The 25,022-nt window shown below is 55.7% G+C and overlaps 1 protein-coding gene across 1 annotated transcript; it reads left to right on the forward strand.

Moving 5' to 3' along the window:
* Positions 1–369: 369 nt before the first annotated feature.
* LOC133350671 (netrin-1-like) lies at positions 370–25,022 on the forward strand. The gene is made up of 10 exons (XM_061565284.1): positions 370–513; positions 750–868; positions 2,148–2,206; positions 2,241–3,137; positions 5,615–5,803; positions 11,252–11,401; positions 12,440–12,493; positions 23,257–23,331; positions 24,412–24,660; positions 24,772–25,022. The coding sequence occupies exons 1-10, from the start codon at positions 370–372 to the stop codon at positions 25,020–25,022; spliced, it is 2,187 nt and encodes a 728-aa protein (XP_061421268.1).

Here is a 25,022-nt window from a genome sequence, read left to right on the forward strand (position 1 = left end):
CACACTAACACACACACACTGACACATACACACTGACACACACACACTGACACTGACACACACTGACACACACACACTGACACACACAGACACACACACACTGACACACACACACACACTGACACACACACACTGACACACACTGACACACACACACTGACACACACACACTGACACACACACACTGACACACACACTGACACACACACACACACACACACACTGACACACACACTGACACACACACACACTGACACACACACTGACACACACACACTGACACACACACACTGACACACACACTGACACACCACACTGACACACACACTGACACACACACTGACACACACACGGACACACGGGGCCGGCATGGCTCTTCTCGCGCTCTGCATCGTCGCTGCTCTGTGCAGTAGCCGCGCGCTCCTGGCCGCGCGTCCCTCCTCTTCCTCCTCCTCCGCCGCGGGCCGCGGGTCCGTAGGGTCCGGGTTGGGCTCCGGCCCGGGGCTGGCCTCGGTGCCCAACTCCGGGTTGGGGATGGGGGGGCCGCTGCGTCGGAGAGGAGAGGGAGGAGGCGGAGGAGGAGGTGGAGGAGGTGGTGGAGGAGGAGGAGGTGGAGGAGGAGGTGGAGGAGGATCCCGGGGGGGATCAGCCGGCGGTCCAAATCGTTCTCTGCAACAACAGCAACAGAAGCAGAAGCAGCTACAGCTGCAGCTGCAGCAGCAGCAGCAGCAGGCGGGGTCGGGCGGTAGCTCCCGGACCCGTGCTACAACGAAAGCGGCCACCCGCGCCGCTGCATCCCCGACTTCGTGAACGCGGCGTTCGAGATGGAGGCGCGCGCCAGCAGCACGTGCGGGAGCCCCCCGTCACGGTGAGCCCCCCCCCCTCCCCTTGCCCCCCCCCCTCCCCTTGCCCCCACCCCTCCCCTTGCCCCCCCCCCCCCACACACTCCTCCCTACTGTCCACTCCCGGTGACGACCCCCTCCCCCCACTGTTGGTGTTGAGCTCCCCCTTCGACTAGCGAGCCCTCTCCCCCCTTCCCCGTGCCCCCCCCCACCGCTCCCCATCCTATTCCCGTGATCCCCCCCCCGGCTCCCCTGCCGAGCTATAGTATTTGTAGGGGGCAGTAGGATGCGTAGCAGCAGCAGTAGCAGCAGCAGTAAGCGGCGCTCGTTCAACACGCACGTGAATGGGAGCGCCTCTGGTGGCTGATATGGCGAGAAGTCCACTTCGATATGCCGTGACTCGACAATGAATATCATTGATGTTCATAATCATGATTAGACTCAGAGAGGAGAGAGGGGACGACTCAGAGAGAGAGGACGACTCAGAGAGATAGAGGACGACTCAGAGAGAGAGAGGACGAATCAGGGAGAGAGAGAGGGCGACTCAGAGAGAGAGGGGACGACTCAGAGAGAGAGAGAGGACGACTCAGAGAGAGAGAACGACTCAGAGAGAGAGAGGAGGACTCAGAGGCGCCAGGAGGAGGACGATGAAGCACAGATGAGCGGGAAGGGCAGCAGCAGCTGCAGCAGCAGCGCCGACGCAAAATCCCACCCCCAGGCTCTGCGGTCCTCTATACATGAAGGCGTTCTTGGCCACCTGAATGAACGTTTACGTTTGGGAGTAAATCAGAGCACCCGGAGAAAAACCCTCGCGTGCAAGGGGGCAACGCTCTATCCCGTACAAATGGAACGGGCGGATCCCAATGCCTCGTTCTTGTGCCGCCTTCTCCTGTCACAGCCACGGAAAGAAAGTTTCACTCAACGTCTCTGTGTGTGCGCGCGCGCGTGACCCACCAACCCCTCGCTGCCGCTTCCGCACACGGTGCTGGGCTACAGGCAGCCGCGTGCAGCAGTAGGAGCAGCAGCAGCAGCGTGAGTCGCGGCTAGCGCACGAGCAGCAGCGGGCAGGTCGTCCAAGGCAGTGCTTTATTGTGAATATCATCATCATCAGCATCATCATCAGCAGCAGCATCAGCAGCAGCAGCAGCAAGATCATCGTCATCTTCAATTACGAGTAACATCCGCAGCATTGGCGGCAGTGGGGTGAGGCAGCAGCTAGCAGCAGCAGCAATCAACCTCGTGTCATCCGCGTCGTCACGGCAGTCACTTTCCACGTCCCGTCCCCCCACTCGCAATCTTCCGCAGGTATTGCTCCTCTATCTCCTCCTCATCCTCCTCCTCATCCTCCTCGGGTCCTTCCGGAGGCGATGGCCCGGGGCCACATCCTCGCCGGCGCTGCTGCTGCTGCTGCGGCTGCAACGGGAGGAGGAGGAGGATCCGTCGGCGTCGGCTGCCGCATCTGCGATTCGTCCGACCCGCGCGGCGCCCACCCTCCCTCGCTGCTCACCGACCTCCACAACCCGCACAACGCCACGTGCTGGCTGTCCGAGGCGGGCCTGTCGCCCGGCCAGAACGTCACCCTCGTGGTGCCTCTGGGCCTCAAGTACGAGGTGACCTTCGTGAGCGTCCAGTTCTGCACGCCGCTGCCGCCCGACTCGCTCGCCATCTACAAGTCCATGGACCGCGGCAAGACGTGGGTGCCCTTCCACTTCTACTCGAGCCAGTGCCGACGCGTGTTCGGGCGGCCGCACCGCGGCACCGTCACCAAGATGACCGAGCAGGAGGCGCTGTGCACCGACGCGCACCTGTCCCAGGGCCTCGTGGCATTCAGCACGCTGGACGGGCGTCCGTCGGCCAACGATTTCGCCAACAGCCCCGTGCTGCAGGACTGGGTGACGGCCACCGACATCAAGGTGGTGCTGGTCAAGCCGTGGAGCAATTTGGCCGGGGGGTCGTCATCGTCCTCGGCATCATCATCATCCTCCTCCTCCTCCGGCGGGGTCATCGGCGGCGTCGTCTCGCCTGGGTCAACAGCCGGCGGCGGCGGCGCCGTCAGCAACGAGCTGGCGGACGGAACGCCTCCAGAGAGTCGCTACCACGGCGTGGCCGACATCCAAGTCGGGGGCCGCTGCCGCTGCAACGGGCACGCGTCGCGGTGCGGCCGCGACCGCGACGGGGCGGCCGCGTGCGAGTGCCGCCACAACACGGGCGGGCCCGAGTGCGACTCGTGCCGAGCATTCCACCACGACCGGCCCTGGCAGAGGGCCACGAGCAGAGATGCCCACGAGTGCGTCGGTGAGTCGGCGGCGGCGGTGGTGGTGAGTGTGGTGGTGGTGAGTGTGAGAGTGGTGGTGGTGAGTGTGAGAGTGGTGGTGAGTGTGAGAGTAGTGGTGGTGAGTGGTGGTGGTGAGTGGTGGTGGTGAGTGCGGTGGTGGTGAGTGTGAGTGGTGAGTGTGTGAGTAGTGGTGGTGGTGGTTGTGTGAGTGTGGTGGTGGTGGTGGTGTGAGTGTGGGAGTGGTGGTGGTGGTGGTTGTGTGAGAGTGGTGGTGGTGAGAGTGGTGGTGATGAGCGTGGGAGTGGTGATGGTGGTGAGTGTGAAAGTGGTGGTTGTGGTGAGTGTGAGTGGTGGTGGTGGTAAGTGTGAGAGTGGTGGTTGTGGTGAGTGTGAGTGGTGGTGGTGGTGAGTGTGAGAGTGGTGGTGAGTGTGAGAGTGGTGGTGGTGGTGGTTGTGTGAGAGTGGTGGGAGTGGTTGTGGTGGTGAGTGTGGGAGTGGTGGTGGTTGTGTGAGTGGTGGTGGTGGTTGTGTGGTTGGGATTAAACGCAGCAAGTTGTCACAGTGCTGGGGCACAGCTGCTGCATCTGCCTGTCATCTCAGTCAGTCAACCCACGGCACCACCTGGGTCTGTCCCGTGATCTCCTCCTGCACCTAGCCTGGCACAGCAGTCAACCCACGGCACCACCTGGGTCTGTCCCGTGATCTCCTCCTGCACCTAGCCTGGCACAGCAGTCAACCCACGGCACCTGCTGGGTCTGCCCCGTGACTTCCTCCTCCGGCACCTAGCCTGGCACAGCAGTCAACCCACGGCACTCTGCTGGGTCTGCCCCGTGACTTCCTCCTCCTGCACCTAGCCTGGCACAGCAGTCAACCCACGGCACCACCTGGGCTTGTCCCGTGACCTCCTCCTGCACCTAGCCTGGCACAGCAGTCAAACCCACGGCACCTGCTGGGTCTGCCCCGTGACTTCCTCCTCCTGCACCTAGCCTGGCACAGCAGTCAACCCACGGCACCACCTGGGCCTGTCCCGTGACCTCCTCCCGTCAGCCGGCTTGTCTGCACCTAACGTGGCACAAGCATCGTGGTAACGTCACCGCCACTTCACATCCTGTTAAGGCATTAGGGGGCATCTTTGTATTTGGTGTGAGTGGTTAGAGACAAAGATCCCCCGTATAGCCTTAACAGATTGTTGGGGTGAGTGCTCCTAACGAGTAGCACCTATTATAGCCGGCACGGCCCGGCCGCCTTTGTCTCCCCAGTGCTGATGCTTACACAACGCACCAGGTGCTAATTGGTGTGAGTGGTGGCGAGTAGTGGTGGCGATGGTGGTCGTGTCCGTGGCAGCGATAATGACGGTGGTGGTGGCGCACGAACCGTTACACCACCGCTCATCATCATCATTTGGCAGTGGTGGTGGTGGTGATGATATCGATGAGTGAGTATCACCCAATTAATCATCCCGTTCGGTAACCGATGCGAGTGGTGGGTAGCGGTGGAGGTGGTGGTGGTGGCTGTGAGCAGGAGTCGAACTCGGGTGGCGGCCGCGTTAGTAGCGACAACGCGCTAACCCAGGGGTCGGGAACCTTTTTGACTGGGAGAGCCATAAAAGCCAAATATTTCTAAATATATTTCATTGAGAGCCATATAGTATTTTTAACGTATAATAAATTAAAAATATCTTACTTTTAATGCGACTTCTGGTGCTGCATGGTTTTGCTGATGGCCTTGTAGTCTGGTTCATACGTGGTGAGGTTGAGCTTCGTGCAGGCGTGACCCGTGAAATTTATTAAAGTATTTTAAAATCAGTTCCAAACTGATTTTTTTTTTCAACTCAAAATTGTCTGGGAGCCATATGCCGTCACTTGAAGAGCCATATATGGCTCGCGAGCCATAGGTTCCCGACCGCTGTGCTAACCGCTACACCCAGTGCCGGACTAAGCTAATGCGGGGCCTGTAGCATATGTTATAAAGAGGCCCTAAATAAAAAAAATAGCACTTAAATATTAAAAACATACATTTTTAACTGGCATTATAAAGTAATTGTAAAACTTTCATTTTCTTTACAGCCAGATAATACGACAAATCGCTAACCTTAACACCCAGTCGTTCGTAAAAGTTGAAGGCAGTATAGTACTATAGTAATAGAGCAAGTGCAAGATCACTGAATCGGAATTGATAGCTTGAAAGCATTTCGCGCGGGTACCATTGAAAGTGCGGGGCCCGTAGCTACTGCATATGTAGTAGTAGCTAGTAGCTACTACTAGCTAGTAGCTACTACTACATAGTAGCTACTAGCTACTACTACATATGTAGTAGCTACTTGTGCTACTGGGATCATCCGGAACTGACTACACCCACCGCTCATCGTTATCAGCGAGCGTTTGATTTCGACGAGTAAAAAAATCTCACCCCAATAAACCACCCGTTTGGACAACCGATTTCAGCCGTTGCAAGCTCAACCCCGTGACCTCTCCTCCTCCTCCGTCTCTGCCGCCAGCCTGCCGCTGCAACCTGCACGCGAGCCGCTGCCGCTTCAACATGGAACTCTACAAACTGTCGGGACGCACCAGCGGAGGCGTCTGCCTCACGTGCCGTCACAACACCGCCGGCCGGCACTGCCACTACTGCAAGGAGGGCTTCTTCCGCGACCTCGGCAAGGCCATCACCGACCGCAAGGCGTGCAGGCGTGAGTCCCGCTACCACCACCGACAAACAAAGACAAAGATCCCCCGTGTAGCCTTCACAGACTGTTGGGGCAAGTGCTGTCAGCGAGTAGCATCTATGGTCCATAGCGTGAGTTGCATGGCCACAAGTCCACTGCTGTGGCTTGTCTTTAAAGTGTCTCTATGGGTCTCTATGGGTTTCTGTGTATCTCTACGTGTCGCTGTGTTTAATCTATGGTTCATAGTGTGAGTTGCATGGCCACAAGTCCACTGCTGTGGCTTGTCTTTAAAGTGTCTCTATGGGTCTCGATGGGTGTCTGTGTATCTCTGTGAGTCTCTGCGTGTCTTTGCGTCTCATGGATTCACTGTACGGTCCGTAGTTTTGCCCGCATGGCCACAACCGCACCGTCATCTGTAACGGAGATGTGGCGTCATTATCGGGCCGGTGATGTTGGTCCGATGCGGTTGACGATGATGGTTGAACCTTCAGTGCCTTCGTGGAGGAGGAGGATGAGGAGGGATGTTAAAGTCCAGGATGGGCAACCTCCAACGAGCTCCCCCATTATTGACGTTCGACGAGTGACCACCACAACAGCGTCGACGCATCACCACGTGGGCAATAACAACCGCCGTTGACAATAGGAGCAATCCCCCCCCCCCATCTCACCCCCCCATTCCTCCTGACCACCACCAACCCGAGCTGACCTGACCCCACCGACCTGGACTTGAACCCTCACCCGTGGAGTTCCGACCACACACGCACCGGGGTCGTGGACGCTCTCCTCTCACCTGTCACTCTCTCATCACTCTCTCTCTCTCCACTCTCTCTCTCTCACTCCTGTCACTCTCTCGCTCGCTCCTCTCACTCTCTCTCACCTCACTCTCACCTCTCACACTCTCTCCTCACCTCTCACTCTCACTCTCTCACTCTGTCACTCTCTCACTCACTCTCTCACTCTGTCACTCTCTCGTCCGGGGTGAGGTCCCCGCTCTCAGAAATTCGCTACCCCCCTAACCCCCCCCACCCCCACCCCACCCCCCACCGATCGTAAAAGGCCGAGAACGCGCCTCTTGCTCCCCCCTCACAGCCCCCTCCGCCACGCGAGACCCCCCCCCACGCCCCCCCCCTCCCCACACCCCCCTCCCCCGCCGCCTCCATCTCGGGAACGTCTCCGGGTGCAGTAAACGTCGGGCCCGACGGTCGACCTTGGACCTCCGAGGAGGAGGAGGGAGGAGGAGTAAAACATGTTTTTATTTGGTGTTAACCACCAGGGCACCACTGGGGCTCGGAGGTGTTAACTACCTCGCCTGGTGTACAGGAGGTCGTGGGTTCGATCCCGACCCTGACGCCTGCTGCTGTATATTTGCAGTTTGCGCGTCTCTCTCTCTCATCATCATCACGGTGGCTAGGAGATGTTAACTACCTCGCCTGGTCTACAGGAGGTTAGTGGGTTCGATCCCGACCCTGACGCCTGCTGCTGCTGTATATTTGCAGTTTGCGTGTCTCTCTCTCATCATCATCACGGTGGCTAGGAGATGTTAACTACCTCGCCTGGTGTGCAGGAGGTCGTGGGTTCGATCCCGACCCTGACGCCTGCTGCTGTATATTTGCAGTTTGCGCGTCTCTCTCTCATCATCATCGCGGTGGCTAGGAGATGTTAACTACCTCGCGTGGTATACAGGAGGTCGTGGGTTCGATCCCGATCCCGACCCTGACGCCTGCTGCTGTATATTTGGAGTTTGCGCGTCTCTCTCTCATCATGATCACGGTGGCTAGGAGATGTTAACTACCTCGCCTGGTCTGCAGGAGGTCGTGGGTTCGATCCCGACCCTGACGCCTGCTGCTGTATATTTGCAGTTTGCGTGTTTCTCTCTTTTTCCGTCTCCCCGTAGTCGAGTGGAATTTTTCTCCGGCTCCTCCGGCTTCCCCCCCCCCCCCCGCGTCAGCGTCGCGCGTTTTAGAGTATTCGGCGGCTGCTGCGATGGACGTGACGGTGAGCCCCACTTCGTTGAGCGATCATTTGTGGGCGCGTCGCTTCTGCAAAAAGAGCTACCCAGCTCAAGTGGGGCCTTGAACTGGTAAAATAAAATGCGTTTATTTTTGTTATATAGTTTATAGTTTAACTTCAAGGACCGCGAGCTGGGTCCCTGGTGTGCGTGTGGGTGGTGATGGTGGTGGTGGGGAGCGGAATTGTAGCGGGTAGCGGTATTCCATAACACAGTTTTTTTGGGGGGGGGGTTAGATCACGTACATTTAAATCTGTCGTTAAACCCGCCACCACCCGACACAGCCGTTTATATGATAGATGATGTCGGTCGCGAAATCCTCCGTGTCAAACTGTGTCAAACTGGCTAGCAGCATCTTCTTGGTTCTTTCGGTAAAGTCACGTAGAAGGGAAATAATAAAAAAAATAAGGATTTTTTTTACATTATTCTTTTATTATTTCCCTTCCACGTGATTTTACCGAAAGAACCGAGAAGATGAATCCCTGCAGTCACGAAACCTTTAAATCGAACTGTCTAGCAGCAGTAATGCCAAGTCACGTGCACCGCCGTGGAACGCCGGGCTCGGATTGGCGAGCCGGGCGGGTTGGCCTAGTAGGTGGTCATTGGAACGCCGCGAGCCGCCTGCAGCGGTGCATGCCGGGGCGAGGACAATTAGTTGGTCGCTGCATGAGCTGACTAACCCTGTCGCTCACTTTGACGAGCAAAGAACAAAGAAGAGCGTTCGTGCAAGCTGCGATGTTTCAGTTTTCAGTTTCATTCATTAGGTACGAGCTGTACTACCCCGGCTTCGCCCGGGACTTGGATTCACCACACCCGGCCGCCTTTGTCTCCTCAGTGGCGATGTTCACACCACAAGAGTTACTCGTTTGAGGCTGAGTCGACCTAGGGGAGGCCCAGGAGCGGTTCAAATAATCGTCACCGGTGGTGGCCGTGAGCGGGAATCGAACTCGGGTCAACGGGTTCGTAGCGCAGCGCGCTACCCGCTACACTACAATGCGTTACGCTTCCACATGTGCGGGTCACGTGACAGATGTGACGTCACAGCTCACTTGCCGTGCAAAAAAATATATGCATCGAGCCCCCCCCTCCTCAAACATTTTTTTGTATTTTTATCATTTTTGCATGGTGTACAGTCTGGAAAGTACCCACGTGGCAAATTTCCAGTTTGTTGCATGTCGGGAAGTACGCTAAACATTTTGAACAGACACACATAATCACAACTTTGCCTTTTTTTTTTATAAAAATGGAGATAACCCTGTGAGCCATGCGGCTCTAGACTCGGCTGCAACCGCAACAAAACATAAACATGAACAAGAAAACATCTTCAAGTGACTACACGCAACAGAAAAATCCTGGAAAAAAACTGCAAAGTAGTAGTAGCATCGTTGGGTAAATCGCACCGACCGGCTTGGGGAAGCATGGTCGAAAAAAAGAAAACAATTCAGCTTGACCACCCTATGCTGCCACGCGATCCAATGCATCCTCCGCGGGCAATGTTTACCCAAAAGGTGCCGGAAATAATCCAGTTGGCTTCGTCAAATCTCACCTGGCCTGGCCTGACTCAAGTACGAGTTGCCCCCCCCCTCCACTCCTCTCGGCCCCTCCCCCCCCCCCTAATCTCAGGCTTCCCCACCTACCCACCCACCCATCCACCCCTTCCTCTCCACTCTCTCAAAGTCTCCTTTGTAGTCCGCAAGATAGCCGAGGTGTTGACGATAAAGTTCGATACACGTTATCGCCGCCCGTTAAAATAGTTATGGTGGTGTGGGTGGGGGTAGCGGCTCGGGGGGGGTGGGGGTGGGAGGTTTCTCCGTAAAAATCGCTTTCACACCTCAAGGGGCAACACGAGACGATAAACAAAGACAAAGATGCCCCCTGTAGCCGCACGGACCATTGGGGCAAGTGCTGTCGGCGAGCACCTGTCAAGGCCGGCACGTCACGCGGGGAAGTGCTGTGGTCAACACCAAACAACACAGACAAAGATTCCCCCCCCGGTATAGCCTTTAACAGATTGTTGGGGCAAGTGCTGTTAGAGTGCAGCACCGAATGAATGAAGGCCGCAACAGCACACGAGGGGGTGAGTGGCCAGCACCACGCCCGCCCGGCCGCCTTTGTCTCCCGAGTGGCGATGTTTACACATCGCACCAGGTGCTACGTTTGAGGCGGAGTCGACCTAGGAGAGGTCGATTCAGCCAACGGTGTTGGCCGTGTGTGCAGAGGACTAACCGCTAGACTACCGCTCCTCGTTAAAAAAAAAGACAAAGACAAAGATCCCCCGTATAGCCTTAACAGAACGGTACACGAGGGGGTGGGTGACCAGCACCACGCCCGACCGCCTTTGTCTCCCCAGTGGCGATGTTTACACACCGCACTAGGTACTCATTTGAGGCTGAGTCGACCTAAGGGAGGCCCAGGACCGGTTCAGATATTCGTCACCAGTGTTGGCCGTGAGCGGCAATCGAAGCCGGATCGCCGGGTTCATAGCGCAGCGCGCTAATCACTACACTATCACACTCACACGCTGCAGAACAGGGGCAGAACATACAACCTCCACACAGAAAGGCACCCTAGTAGGAATTCGAACCTAGGGACTTATTAGCTGCAAAGCACAAGCGTTACCACTGCTTCGTCAATAACCACCGACTGATGCTGAGCGTATTGCGTGGTATTCTTTGAGTCTTTCAGTAGTAAGTACAGTGACAGTAAGTACAATTATAAATGCATAACTCCCACAACATAGGTTATTACGGTGGCAACATCTGGTAACACCCCTATAGAAGTGACGTCACAGCGCTTTGCAAAGGAGTGTGGGTATTTTCTAAAATGGCGGTTGAGCACACGTCACAGTGTCAGAGTCATATGGGGCCATTCTTTGTCAATCCGGTGGGAAAAAAATCTATTAATTATTTACAAGTGTTGTGCGCTGTTGTTTGCCAATGATAGCGATGATTGTTGTTAAAAAGCGACAACATTAATTATATCTGCTACGTGTTTCCCAATTGACAAACCTGGGCCTACCTTGCAAAGCGAGATGTTCCATCTCAAGGGAAACTTCCAGGTTAAATATTTGAGTAATAGATAAAGAAAATGGTGATGATGGCAATGTTGATGACCATGTTGATGACGATGTTGATAACGATGTTGCTGTGGATTTCACACCTGATGACGATTGCTTGTGTTGCAGTCGAAACGTCGTGATAATTTTTATTGTTTTATATTTTATTATTGTATTACTTCCCTTCTACGTGATTTTACCGAAAGAACCAATAATATAATGTTGACAATGTTGATGATAATTATAATGATGACGAGGATCACAATGTTAATTATGGTAATGAAGGTGATGACTTCAAAGATTACAACAACGAGGTTGACGACAATGATGATGACGACGACAATGACAATGTCAGTGACGTTCACCATGACGACGATGATGACGACGATGTGGGTTGCCCCCTTGCCAGCTTGCGACTGCCATCCGGTGGGCTCCTCGGGCAAGACGTGCAACCAGACGAGCGGGCAGTGCCCGTGCAAGGACGGGGTCACGGGGCTCACCTGCAACCGCTGTGCGCGCGACTACCAGCAGAGCCGCTCGCCCGTCGCACCCTGCATACGTACGTGCACACACACACACACAAAGACAAAGGTCACCAGTGTAGCCTCAACGGACTGGAGGGGGCAAGTGCTGTATAGCAAGTAGCACCTATGATGGCCGGCACGGTACACAAAGGGGGTGGGTGGCAAGCAGCCACGCCCGACCGCCTTTGGAATCGGTCCCGGGCCTCCCCTAGGTCGACTCAGCCTGAAATTAGTACCTGATGTCACGTACATGCACACACATACACAAGACAAAGGTCCCCCGTGTAGCCTTAACGGACTGTTGGGGCCAGTTGCTGTGCTGTTAGCAAGCAGCACCACCGAACGAAGGCCGGTTTACGGCACATGAAGTGGGTAGGCGGCAGGCACACTCGCCCGGCCGCCTTTGTCACCCCAGCGGCGACGTTGTACACACCACGGCAGGTGCTCATTTGAGGCTGAGTCGACCTAGGGGAGGCGCAGGACCGGTATTGATGGCCGTGAGCGGGACTCGAACTCGGGTCGTCGGGTTTCCGTAGCTGCAATGCAGAGCTGCGGAGGCAGCAGCAAGGGTTGATGGATCACACACAGATGGTTGGGAACCTCGCTTCTCGTGGGCGCAGGAGGAGCCGTATCTCGGCTCGCCAAGAAAAGTCGGTGCAGGAAGAAAAACAAAAACCGTGGGCTCCACCTGTTCTATCTGTAACGGGGGGATTGAGCGTTGCCCCCTCACGCGCGCGGGTTCTCTCCGGGCGCTCCGGTTCCATCCCATGTGTACTAACACTCGTTAATTGGCTGAAAAACATCTTGATGCATAGAGGGCCGCCGAGCTTAGGCAGTTTTTGATACTGGCTGCTCCGCCTGGCTGTTGCCTTTCCCCGCTCATCTGTGAGTCCTCCTAACGCCTCTGAATCGTCGCCCCCTCTCTCTCTGTGTGTTTGTGTCTACGAGAGCGTGCAGATGCCACGCAACAGTGGCGGGGAGTAAGGGTGGGGGTGGGAGTCCAGTGTTGCGAGTTGACATGATTCTTGTTGTTGTTGTTGTTCGTGTTGTTGTTGTTGCTGCTGCTGCTGCAGGAATCCCTCATGCCGAGCCGACTCCGATGGTCACCACGACACAGGCGCCAAAAGGTTTGTCCACGTTGCGCGCGTCAAACTGATCGTGAGACTGCGCGCGTGTGTGCGTGCGTGTGCGTGCGTGTGAGTGCGTGTGCGTATGCGTACATGTGTGAGGTCGACTCAGCCTGAAATGAGCACCTGGTGCGGTGCGTAAAAACATCGCCACTTGGGAGACAAAGGCGGCTGGACGTGGTGCTGGCCATCCACCCCCTCGTGTGCCGTTCTGGCCTTCACAAGTGCTACTCGCTAACAGCACTTGCCCCAACAGCCTGTTAAGGCTATACGCGGGATCTTTGTCTTTGTGCGTGTCATCTCAGTCAGTCAACCCACGGCGCCTGGGTCTGCCCCGTGCCCTCCTGCCAGCGGGCGTTAGACACTTCACGTGGCATTGCGTGGCACAAACGCCGCGGTGACGTCACCGCCACTTAGTGGCGAATGGCGGCGGTTGTCGTTGTGTGTGTGTAAGTTGACTCAACTTCAAACCAGCTACCTGCTGCGCTGTGTAAATGTCGCCAATGGGGAGACAAAGGCGGCCGGCCGTGGTGCTGGCCACCCCACCCTCTCGTGCGACATGCTGGTCTCCAATAATGCTGATTAATCTTCTTGGTTCTTTCGGTAAAGTCACGTAGAAGGGAAGTGATCAAATAATAAAAAATAAAAGATAATAAAATAATTCTCACGACGTTTCGGCCACAACGCAAGCAGCCGTCCTCAGGTGAAAACCAGGTCTGTCGAGGCGACAGCGTCTGAATGAAACAGCACACGTGCTTGGAGTATATATATAAGCTGGGTTGGAAGGGGGGGTTGTGGCCGAAACGTCGTGCTGATTAAGTGTGAATAACCCGACAGGTAACGTGCACTAAATGTATGTGCGTTGAACTTCGTTCGCACCGTACGTAGCCAACCAACATAATATATTCCATTGGAACCTCATTTTGCCAGTAACAAAATATGATAATTGGTTTTTTACCCTTTTATCTGGCGACAAAACTGACATCTTTTTTTTTACAAGGAGTCATGTTTGCATAGACCACAATACCTGCAGTCGGAATGCAAAAAAAAAACACAACTCTGATAATGTATGCACTGTCCTTGAAGTTGATTGGTCCACACCCGAGACAGCTTTTTTTAGAGCCAATCAATTTCAAGGACAGTGCATACATTATCAGAGTTATGTTTTTTGTTTGCATTCCGACTGCAGGTATTGTGGTCAATGCAAACATGACTCCTTGTACAAAAGGTGTCAGTTTTGTTGCCAGAAAAAAAGCAAAAAAACAATTATCATAACATAATATATTGTTATTCATATGGATTACATCAACACCCCTGGGTTCTGCGTACTTGGTAGGTGCACAGTGATGAAATCACCCGACCGTACTTAAGAAAAAAAACACGCAGAGCACTTCACAATGTTGGCAATCGCCTGGTGATGCTGGTTGTTATTGTAATCACCGGCGATAACGTGGTGAACTCAAGTTGTAAGTGTTCTTGTGGGTTGCTCTCCAACACAGCGGTGGTGCTGAAGTCGAAACTAATTGGGCGCCACGGTGGCGAGATGTTTACGACCTCGCCTGGTATTCAGGAGGTCGTGGGGTTGATGCCGACCCTGATGCCTACTATATATTTGAAGTTTTCGCGTCTCTCTCCCAGCTTAGAGACACACTTAAGCGGTTGTGCTTTCGCTAAGTTGTCCCCCACCTGAAGAAGGACGCTTGTGTTGCGCCCGAAACGTCGTGATTTAATTTATTTAAATTTTTTACTTAATTGACTTTACCGAAAAAACCAAAGAGTTCTAGATTTGAAGCTTTCGTGACTGCAAGGATTCATATTCTTAGGTTTTTTTGGTAAAGTCACGTAGGTAAAAAATTTAAATAAATAAAAGTAAAATAAAAATAAAATAAAAATCACAACGTTTCGGAGGCAACTCACTTGATACAGCTATCGTGCTGTGACGGTTCCACCTGAAGACGGAAGCTTGTGTTGCCTCCGAAACGTCGTGATTTTTATTTTATTTTTTATTTTACTTTTATAAATTTTAATTTATTTACCTACATGACTTCACCGAAAAAACCTAAGAATATGAAACCAAAGAGTATGGATTGTTACTTCTACTACTACTACTACGTACGGTGATTATTGACCCAGCAGCAGATTGACTCAACGAGTGGTCCAGCAGTGGGTCGAACGGAATTGACCCGGCAGTGCACGGATACACAGCTGTGCTGCCGATGAAAGTATTGTCGGTGTTTGAGATGAAGACAAAGATCTCCCCCGTGCTGTTGGGAGCAAGTGCTGCTAGCGGGGGGGGGGGGGGGGGGGGGCAGCACCACGCCCGGCCGCCTTTGTCTCTCCCAGTGGCGATGTTTTACTACGTAGCGTGGCCAGGTACTCATTTGAGGCTGAGTCGACCTTGGGGAGGAAGCCCCGGACCCGGTTCGGATATAATCGTCACTCATAGGCAGAGTTTGACTTTTACATTTCAGGGGTGGGAGTTCGCTTTGAACCTCATATGAGGAATCGTGGGCGCACATAATTATTTTGTTTATTTTAAAATCTTAATTGTAAACTGCTGAAGACGAATTAATAAAGGTGCCCAGTTTGCGAGGGAGGGGAGGGGCATTGCCCCCCATGCCCCTCCCAAACTCCGCCCACGTCGTCATTGGTGCCGGTGGCCGTGAGCGGGAATCGAACCGGGACCTCCGCCGGGTTCGCAGCGCAGCGACGCTGAGGAGTTGAAGTCACGGCCACCCACCACCAACCCACCAACCCACCAACCCACCAACACACTCACCAACCCACCCACCCACCCCCACCAACCCCACCAACCCACCCACCAACTCACCCACCAACCAACCTCCCACCATCCCACCCACCAACCCACCAACCAACCCACCCACCCACCCCCACCAACCCACCCACCAACCCACCCACCCCCACCAACCCACCTACCCCCCACCAACCCACCTACCAACCCACCCACCAACCCACCAACCCACCTACCCCCCACCAACCCACCTACCAACCCACCCACCAACCAACCAACCCACCCACCCACCCAACCCTACCAACCCACCCACCTCCCACCAACCCACCCACCCACCCACCCTCTACCAACCCACCCACCTCCCACCAACCCACCCTCCACCAACCCACCCACCACCAACCCACCAACCCACCCACCACCAACCCACCAACCCACCCACCTCCCACCAACCACACACCCCACCAACCCAACCACCCACCCCCACCAACCCACCCACCAACCCACTCACCCCCCACCAACCCACCCACCTCCCATCAACCCACACCCCCCACCAACCCACACACCCCCCACCACCAACCCACCCACCTCCCACCAACCCACCCACCTCCCACCAACCCACCCACCACCAACCCACCCACCCCCCACCAACCCACCCACCCTCACAAACCAAACTAAATGAGCTTTAGCCGGGCGTGCGCGTGCGCGAGACTAAGACGACGAAGAAGACGACGGAGTGAGAAAGTAAATAAATAAACGAAGCCAAACAACAAACGGGGGCGAAGTGAGATAGATAAATAATGAAAATATCCCCCTGCGTACACAAATAAAGACTGAGCGAGCGAGCGGGCCAATGAATGAACGAACGAGAGAGAAAGGCGGAGAGCGAGGAGAGGGAGCGAGATGCAGAAGAAGGTTTCTACAAAAAAAGTGTGGGGGGTGGGGGGTGGGGGGGATGGAGCGCTCCCAGAGGCGCGACAGCAGACAGAGGCCACTTTGTGTTCGGATAGAATCGTGATGGACCCTGCCTGCCTGCCTGCTCCTCCTCCTCCCCGCGCCCTTTGTGTGGAGGTGACGACGCGTGAATCGAGAGGGGCTACGGACGGGAATGGGGTGGGTGGTGGTGGTGGTGAAGGGAGCGACGGCGGGGGGGGGGGGGGCTGGGAGTAGGGGGAGGGAGAAGTAGTGGGGGGTGGTAAAGTCGGGGGGGTGGAGGGGGTCCCCACGTCGCCTTCTCTGGGTTCGTGTGTCCCCACCGCCGCCGATTCGTGAACTGCCTCGGCTTGCTGCGGAGTGCTCGTGAGGACGCCGCTGACGCAGTGGAGGAACTTGCGGGCTTATTGCCTCGGGGGCGGGGGGGGGGGGGCGGTGGCGCAGTGGTGAGCGCGCTGCGCTACGCACCCGGCGGGCCGAGTTCGATTACCGCTCGCGCCCATTAACACCGGTGACGATGATCTGAACCACAGGTCGACTCAGCCTCAATGGAGTGTCGGTGTGTAAACATCGCCACTGACCATTGACTGCTTTCTCAGTCAATGGTTAACCGGTTCTGGGCCTCCCCTAGGTCGACTCAGCCTCCAATGAGGCCGGTGTTGATTTGAGGTGCGGCTACTTAACAGCACCGGGGAGACAAAGGCGGCCGGGCGTGAGATGTTGACAACACCACCCCTCGTGTTCCGTGACGTCCTTCATCGGTGCCACTCGCGAACGGCGCTCGGCACCGAACATTCTGTTGAAATCAAATCCCAGACAATCAGGGCTCGAGTCGATAACATCGGCGGCGAGTCGTATTGCTCTCCCCTAGATCGGCTCAGCCATAAAACTGCTGCGGTGTGCAAACACAAAGGCGTGCCAGCCGACGTCCTTGACACCAGTTCCTACCGTGGAGGTTGGTCTGACCACTGAGCCATTGGCTCGTTATCGGTAAGATAAGCGCGCCACACTTCACTGCAGTTTTAGTACCTAGAAACCCCTTTCTCCCCCCACCCCAATTGCAAGGGTGAGGTGCAGGGAGTGGCTCGCACTGCTGCTCAATACAACATCTCAGCGAATAGCAATCGGTGCAAAAGCAACTGCTTTGCGAGAAGAATTGTTAGTTTTTTTATCTCTCTCTCTCGACAAACAGCGCACAAGCACCGTGAACGAAGCTGAAAACGTTTCAATCTTGATTTGAAGCTTTCGTGACTGCAGGAATCCATAACTCTTTGGTTCTTTCGGTAAAGTCACGTGGGTATAAAAAATTATAATAGCAGCAGTCCTCCTGCTGCTGTGTTTGTTTCACACCTGATGACGGCTGCTTGTGTTGCGATCGAAACGTCGTGATCTATTATTTTTTATACCCACGTGACTTTACCGAAATAATCATAGGGTATGAAAACGTTTCATTTCATTTGACCGGGTAAGGCCCCAAGTGAACCGTGTAGCTCTTTTTCAGAAGCAAATGACAGCTCAATGAAGTGGGCTTCTCGTGGGGGGGAAGATTGCCAGCAGCCAAAAACTCTAAACGCCGTGATGTTCATTCTAAATGTGGAAAGAGAGAAAAAAAACCGGAGGACATGGAGAGAGAGAGAGAGTAGCCTTTACCAGACTGTTGGGACAAGTGCTGTTAGCGAGCAATAACCTATGAAGGCCGGTACGGCATGCGAGGGGGTGGGTTGGGAGGAACACACACACACAGAGACACGCAGAGACACGCACAGTCGTACACACACACAGACAAAGATTCCCCCGTCCAGCCTTAACAGACTGTAGGGGCAAGTGCTGTTAGCGAGCACCTATGAAGGCCGGAACGGTACACGAGGGGGTGGGTGGCCAGCACCACGCCCGACCGCCTTTGTCTCCCTAGTGGCAATGTTTACACACCGCACCAGATACTCATTTAAGGCTGAGTCGACCTAGGGGAGGCCTGGGACCGGTTCAGATAATCGTCAATGGTGTTGGCCGTGAGCGGGAATCGAACCCGGGTCGCCAGGTTCATAGCGCAGCGCGCTAACCGCTACACCACCGCTCCCCACACACACACACCTACACACACCTACACACAAAGACAAAGATCCGCCGTATAGCCTTAACAGACTGTAGGGGCAAGTGCTGTTAGCGAGCACTTATGAAGGCCGGAACGGTACACGAACGAGGGGGTGCGTGGCCAGCACCACGCTCGACCGCCTTTGTCTCCCTGGTGGCGATGTTTACACACCGCACCAGGTTACTCATTTGAGGCTGAGTCGACCTAGGGGAGGCCCGGGACCGGTTCAGATAATTGTCACTGGGTGTTGTCCGTGAGCGGGAATCGAACCCGGGTCGCCAGGTTCATAGCGCAGCGCGCTAACCGCTACACCACCGCTCCCCACACACACGGACACACACACGGACACACACACACACGCGCGCACGCAACCCAGCCGCATGCACGCGCCACGCACTTACCAAAGTTGCAGAGCTGTGGACGCGCGTTTGGCCACCCGTCCAGGAATTTCACGATTCTCGGCCGACGCTTCGTCGCACGTTCCAATGCGTGCGATTAGAAGAAAAATTAACCCGTAAAAACAAAGTTTTTCACTATAAATCCTTCATATGCGTGGCATCGGGGCGGCTAGAGTCCTCTCGTCCTCTGGCTTGAGATGGCTGCCACCTATGGGTCAGATGATTGTCTGGCAGCATTAAACAATTGGTAATTAAATATTACAATTTTACCCTAATCAGTGTAAATTTTGGAAATGTTTTTTCACGAAAATGCATTGTCAAGCAACAACGAGTTTGTGTGCAAAATGTCAGCTCGATTGGATCACGGGAAGTGGGTTAAAAAACGACCGAAAGATTTGCACGGTCCTAAGCAAGCAAGCAAGCGAACTTAATATAAAGGATTTAAAAAAAGAACCGAGGACTACGGGAGAGCGAGAGGAACGAAGGAGCTCGCAGCTCCGGTGAAGAAAACGCGGCTGAGCGATGAACAATCCCCCCCACGCTCGTTCGCGCACTCGCTCAGTCACCCGTTCATTCATTCATTCTCCGGGCATTAGTCTGCCACTAGGCGTTCAATGTTGACGTGTGCGGTGGTCTAGCCTAGGGCACCCCCAGTGACAGCTGTCCCTGTGTGGTACAAGTCGACTCGGCACCTGGCCTGTAAACGGGCATTAGTCTGCTAGTCGGCAGCAATTAATTACTGCTCCTGCTGCTGCTACTGATGCTGCTGCTGCTGCTCCTGTTGCTGCTGCTGCTACTGCTGCTGCTCCTGATGCTGCTGCTCCTGTTGCTGATGCTGCTGCTCCTGCTGCTGCTGCTGCTCCTACTGCTGCTGCTCCTGTTGCTGCTGCTGCTCCTGCTGTTGCTGCTGCTCCTGTTGCTGCTGCTGCTCCTGCTGCTGCTGCTGCCTGCTACTGCTCCTGCTGCTGCTCTTGATGTTGCTGCTGCTCCTGCTCCTGCTGCTGCTCCTGCTGCTGCTCCTGATGCTGCTGCTGCTCCTGCTGTTGCTGCTCCTGATGTTGCTGATCCTGCTGCTGCTCCTGCTGCTGCCTGCTGCTCCTGCTGCTGCTCCTGCTGCTGCTGCTCTTGCTGCTGCTCTGATGTTGCTCCTCCTGCTGCTGCTGCTCCTGCTGCTGCTCCTGATGCTGCTGCTGCTCCTGATGCTGCTGCTGCTCCTGCTGCTGCTCCTGTTGCTGCTGCTCCTGCTGACTGCTGCTGACTGCTGCTGACTGCTGCGTGTAATCCCAATTGGAGCCTGACTCCCGCCGCGGCACGCAGCGGCCTACTGCTGCTGGTGACGTCAGGGGAATCTTGAACGGCCACTGTGACGCAGGCGGCGCGTGGGCGTTTGCCGTGGTCGTCACGGCAAGCGGCGGTGACCGGGGGGGGGGGGGGGGGGGGGGGGGGGGGGGGGGGGCGGCTGGAATATCGAACGGCGAAGCTTCGCATCGGCGAAACGACGCCGCGCCCGCCGCTCTGCTTTGCCCCGACAGCCAAGTGCCGGTCGGCTTGCCTACCGCTCAACTGTAACTACCTACTCTTAGGTTGTTTCGGTAAAGTCACGTAGGTAAAAAATAAAATTAAAAGTTAATAATGGAAATAACATAAAATAATAAATCACGACGTTTCGGAGGCAACACAAGTCTCCGTCATCAGGTGGGACCGTCACAGCTAAAATTACTACGGTCCCACCTGATGAGGGAGACTTGTGTTGCCTCCGAAACGTCGTGATTATTTTATTTCATTTCCATTATTAACTTTTAATTTTATTTTTTATCTACGTGACTTTACCGAAAAAACCTAAGAGTATGAATCCTTGCAGTCACGAAAGCTTCAAATCTAGAATGTAACTACCTAAACTACCAAACAATTACTAAAGTAAACTAGACTTTTTTTCTCAATTCGACCAGGTGTAAGGCCCCTCTGAGCTACGCAGCTGTTTTACAGAAGCGAGCTTGACTATCAAACATGCTAACTCGACGAAGTGGGCTTACCACGTGGCAATGTGGAGCAGCCAAATGCTCGAAACGCGTGGCGTCCATTCTAAGGGCGAAAAATAAATCCGAAAGAGGAGAATCAACGTGGAGGGGAAAAACCGGAAGACGCGGAGAAAAATCGACGCGACCACGGGAAGAGAGACGCGCAAACTCCAAATATACAGCAGCAGCAGGCGTCAGGGTCGAGATCGAACCCACGACCTCCTGTATACCAGGCGACGAAGTCAACATCTCCTAGCCACCGTGATGATGATGAGAGAGAGACGCGCAAACTCCAAATATACAGCAGCAGGCGTCAGGGTCGAGATGGAACCCACGACCTCCTGTATACCAGGCGAGGTAGTTAACATCTCCTAGTCACCGTGATGATTATGAGAGAGAGACGCAAACTCCAAATATACAGCAGCAGGCGTCAGGGTCGGGATCGAACCCTACGACCTCCTGTATACCAGGCGAGGTAGTTAACATCTCCTAGCCACCGTGTTCGGAAGAACACGCGACAGAAGCTGTGCGCGCGTGTGGTTTTTCTTCCTTGTTTAAAGGTCACGGTTATCTTTAAACAGGGTCCCGCACACTGTTACCATTGACGAAAGGGTCACGTGCTTGTTCGTTGTTGTTCATGAGAGTTGTCTGTCCATAAGACGTTCAGACCGTAGACAAATAGGCCGTGTAAGTCACGTAGCGTGCCGGCCAAATCTGTCCGGAAATGACCTTTTATTCATAGACGCTGACTGCCCCCCGCGGCTGTGAAAGGGTGTATACCCCTGCACCTCCGATTAGCACGGGTGGCTACGTACGGTGCGAAAGAAGTTCACCACGCGTGCATACAACGCCGAGATTTCCAGCAAAGCCTCAACGAACGCCTGTTCGGGATGATCGATCCTGCTTGCAAATGTGTGGGAAATTTTTGTTTAGTAATAGGTTTTTACCCTTTCAACTGGTACAAAAACTGACACCTTTATACAAGGCATCATGTTTGCAATAACCACAACACAAGCAGTCAAAATGCAAACAAAAAGAAAACAACGCTGATGATGATAATGATATGCACTGTCCTTGAAGTTGATTGGTCCACACCCGAGACAGCTTTCTTAGAGCCTAGTCTCTATTGGTGTTGGACCAGATGACGCCAAAAGGCGTACTAAGTTTTGGTTTTTTAATTCTCAATCATCACGATCATTAGCAGCAGCAGCAGCATCATCGTCATCAGCGTCATCATCAGCAGCAGCAGCAGCAACAGGAGCAGAATAGCAGTAGCAAAAAACAAAATTACGTGTTGCGTAAAATCAACCGGGCAGGTCGCGAGGGGTAAACATGCGGGTGACTGTCCACCTCTTGCAAGACGTCTTGGGCGCGCGCGTGGAAGAGGCAATTCAATTCCATGAGCCCCGACCAGCGGACGCCCTATCAAGCTCGCAAGTGCCCATCATGGAGTAGTCACTTTCAGGGCTGCACCTTTAACAGTTTTATGAATTACAGGGGGGGGGGGAGGGGTTGGAGGTGGGGGCAGAAATCAGGCGAGAGAGGCCACGTAGCGTGCGGAGAGGCGTGAGCGGACCTCTGAAAGGGGGGCGATTGGCTCAATTAGTGATCTGTCAGCGTCTGCAAATAATTAGACTTTGGGTTGATGTCAGGTTTTGTTTTGTGGGAGGGAGGGAGCAGTGTGGGGGTGGGGGAGAAGGGGGGGGTGTGCATGGGGGTAGGCTGGGAGCGGCGTTGCTGCGAGGCAGCAGAGGTACCCGAGTCCACGGTTCGTTGTTGGTGCTTTCTGTGGCCGGACATTGTGTCCCGGATAAAATGTGTCCCATTGTCCACGTGGAGCGATCGTCATCCCACCCCCCACCTCCCCCACCCCCCACCACCCTCACCAACTCCCCCCCACCAACTCCCCACCACCACCACGTCCTCCCAGCTCTCTCTCGCTCTTTGCCTACTCCTCCTCCGCGCCCGTCCGTACAACTGCCGCCACACACGCACAGACGATGTGTTTATATGTGTGTGAACTGTATGTAGATTGAGGGACGAGGAATGGAGAGGGAGGGGAGGGGAGGGAGGGGAGGTGGGTGGGTGGGTGGGAGATGAGCGACGCTCTCCCGGCATCGGACGGACGGACAGAGGAAGAGGGGAGGAGGAGTAGGAGGGGAGGAGGAGGAGGGGGCTGTAAAAAAAAGGCAGAGGAAGACGGCGCGTGATTTATAGGCAGCGGCCGCTATTCAGCCGACAGCAAAAGCTGAAGGGAACCCTTTGTGCGTAGTGTGTGGGGTGTGTGCCATTGTGAGGGTGCGACACAGCCACACACACACACACGCGCGCACGTGTGTGTGTGTGTGGCTGTGTGTGTGTGTGTATGTCATTGTAAAGGTTGCACATAGACAAAGATTCCCCCCCCCCCAGCCCGTATAGCCTGAACCAACTTTTGTGGCAAGTGCTGTTAGCGAGCCCCTTCCGAAGGGCCGGCGTGGGTGGCCCGCCCGGCCGCCTTTGTCTCCCTCGTGGCGGCCATGTGTACGCAGCAGCGCGCTCAGTCCGCGTGTCTTCCCGTGTGTGTCCCTTAGACTGTGACGTCTACTGCAAGCCATCGAAGGGCAAAGTGAAGATCACGCTGCAGAAATACTGCAAGAAGGACTACGGTGAGCGCCGGCGTCACTGGTGCAACTGGTGCAAACTGGTGCAACTGGTGCAACTGGTGCAACTGGTGCAACTGGTGCAACTGGTGCAACAGGTTGCAACTGGTGCAACTGGTGCAACTGGTGCAACTGGTGCAACTGGTGCAACTGCACCGATGCCGGCAGTGATAATCGTCGAGGCGGTCCCCTGTCCAATTTTCTCTGCCACCAGATTCCCCCACTCCTCACAACCCCGCCCCCCGCCCCCTTCGGGCCCCGGTGCAGTTGCACCGCCTGCGCGCTCGGCAGCTTTGCCCCCCCCCCCCCACCCCCTCACTCCCCGCCCCCACGGGTGGTACCGTTGGTAGCAATTTGGCAGATTTGGAACACGCGTGGCCGACTCTGTTTGCGCATTGCATCGCAGGATCTTTAGCGAGTGGATGGGTGAGTGGGTGAGTGGGTGGGTGAGTGGGTGGGTGAGTGGGTGGGTGAGTGGGTGGGTGAGTGGGTGAGTGGTTGAATGGGTGGGTGAGTGGGTGGGTGACCTGCAGTGTGGTGGTTGAACACCTGCCGTTTGGATGAATGGGTGGATGAGTGTGGATGAGTGGGTGGGTGAGTGAGTAAGTGTTGTGAGTGATGTGGGTGGGTGAGAAGGTGGGTGAGTGGGTCGGTAGGTGAGTGGGTGGGTGGGTCAGTGTGTGGGTGAGTGGGTGAGTGAGTGGGTGAGTGGGTGGGTGAGTGGGTGGGTGAGTACGTGGGTGAGGAGTGGGTGGGGTGACCTGCAGTGTGGTGGTGGTTGCACACCAGCGTGGATGAGACGACACGGTGAGTCTGGATTTCTGAATGAACGTGCGACCCTCACGGGCACTGCAACCACAGCAGTCGCGCGAGAAGAGTGACAAGCGGGGTGACTGCCCACCCGTGCGTCAGCGACTCGTGTAGCCCACGTCCACCGGCGTCTGGCGCCCGGCTTCGAACTCGGCAGCCTCTGACGAGCCACCTCCACCACGACGATTCTAACGCCCCCCCCCTGCACCCCCCCCCCCTGCACCCCCCCCCCTGCAACCCTCCCCCTGCACCCCCCCCCCCCCCCCACCTGCGCAGCGCTTCACCTCCACCTGGTGAGCCCGCTCGGCGGTGCGCGAGTGGACGCGCTTCACCGCCGAGATCCGCTCCGTCTTCAAGTGGGGCGGGGGGCCTTCGGGCGTGGGGCCCCCCGCGGCCGCCCCCCCGGCGCCGCCCCAACCGGCCCACCACGACGCGGCGACGTTGCGGCTTCGTGGCGGCAACGGCGGCGGGGAACGGCGGCGGCCAACGGCAACAACCGGCGGCGCGCGCGCGGCAAGAAACAGGGCAAGCGGCGTCACCAGCAGCAGCAGCAACAGCAGCAGCAACAGCAGCAGCAGCAGCAGCATCCGCAGCAGTGGCTGTGGGTCGCAGCAGGGACCTGGCGTCCGCTGCCAGAAGCTGCGAGTGGGCCGCTCCTACTGCTGCTGCTCAGTACCTCGTCACCGGCGGGGGGGGGCTCGGGCCCCCCTGCCGAGGCTCCCTCGCAGGGGTCTTCGCAGGGTCCCCTTCGCACCCAGCAGCAGCAGCAGCAGGGCCCGCTGGTGGCCGACCGCGCCAGCGTGATTGTGCAGTGGCGCGACGCGTGGGCACGCCGCCTCCGCCGCTTCCACCGCAGGGAGAAGAGCGGCAAGTGCGGAGTGCCCTGA

Source organism: Lethenteron reissneri, chromosome 4, assembly GCF_015708825.2.
Source record: "Lethenteron reissneri isolate LAM-NWPU_2019-01 chromosome 4, ASM1570882v1, whole genome shotgun sequence".
Lineage (NCBI taxonomy): Eukaryota > Metazoa > Chordata > Hyperoartia > Petromyzontiformes > Petromyzontidae > Lethenteron > Lethenteron reissneri.

Bases quoted from the DNA above. Each gene is read 5' to 3' on its own strand.
- LOC133350671 (XM_061565284.1), top strand. From the start codon at position 370: ATGGCTCTTCTCGCGCTCTGCATCGTCGCTGCTCTGTGCAGTAGCCGC. The intron at 2,207-2,240 runs GCGATGGCCCGG...TCGCCGGCGCTG, and splicing joins CTCCTCGGGTCCTTCCGGAG to CTGCTGCTGCTGCGGCTGCA. The intron at 3,138-5,614 runs GTGAGTCGGCGG...CTCTGCCGCCAG, and splicing joins AGATGCCCACGAGTGCGTCG to CCTGCCGCTGCAACCTGCAC.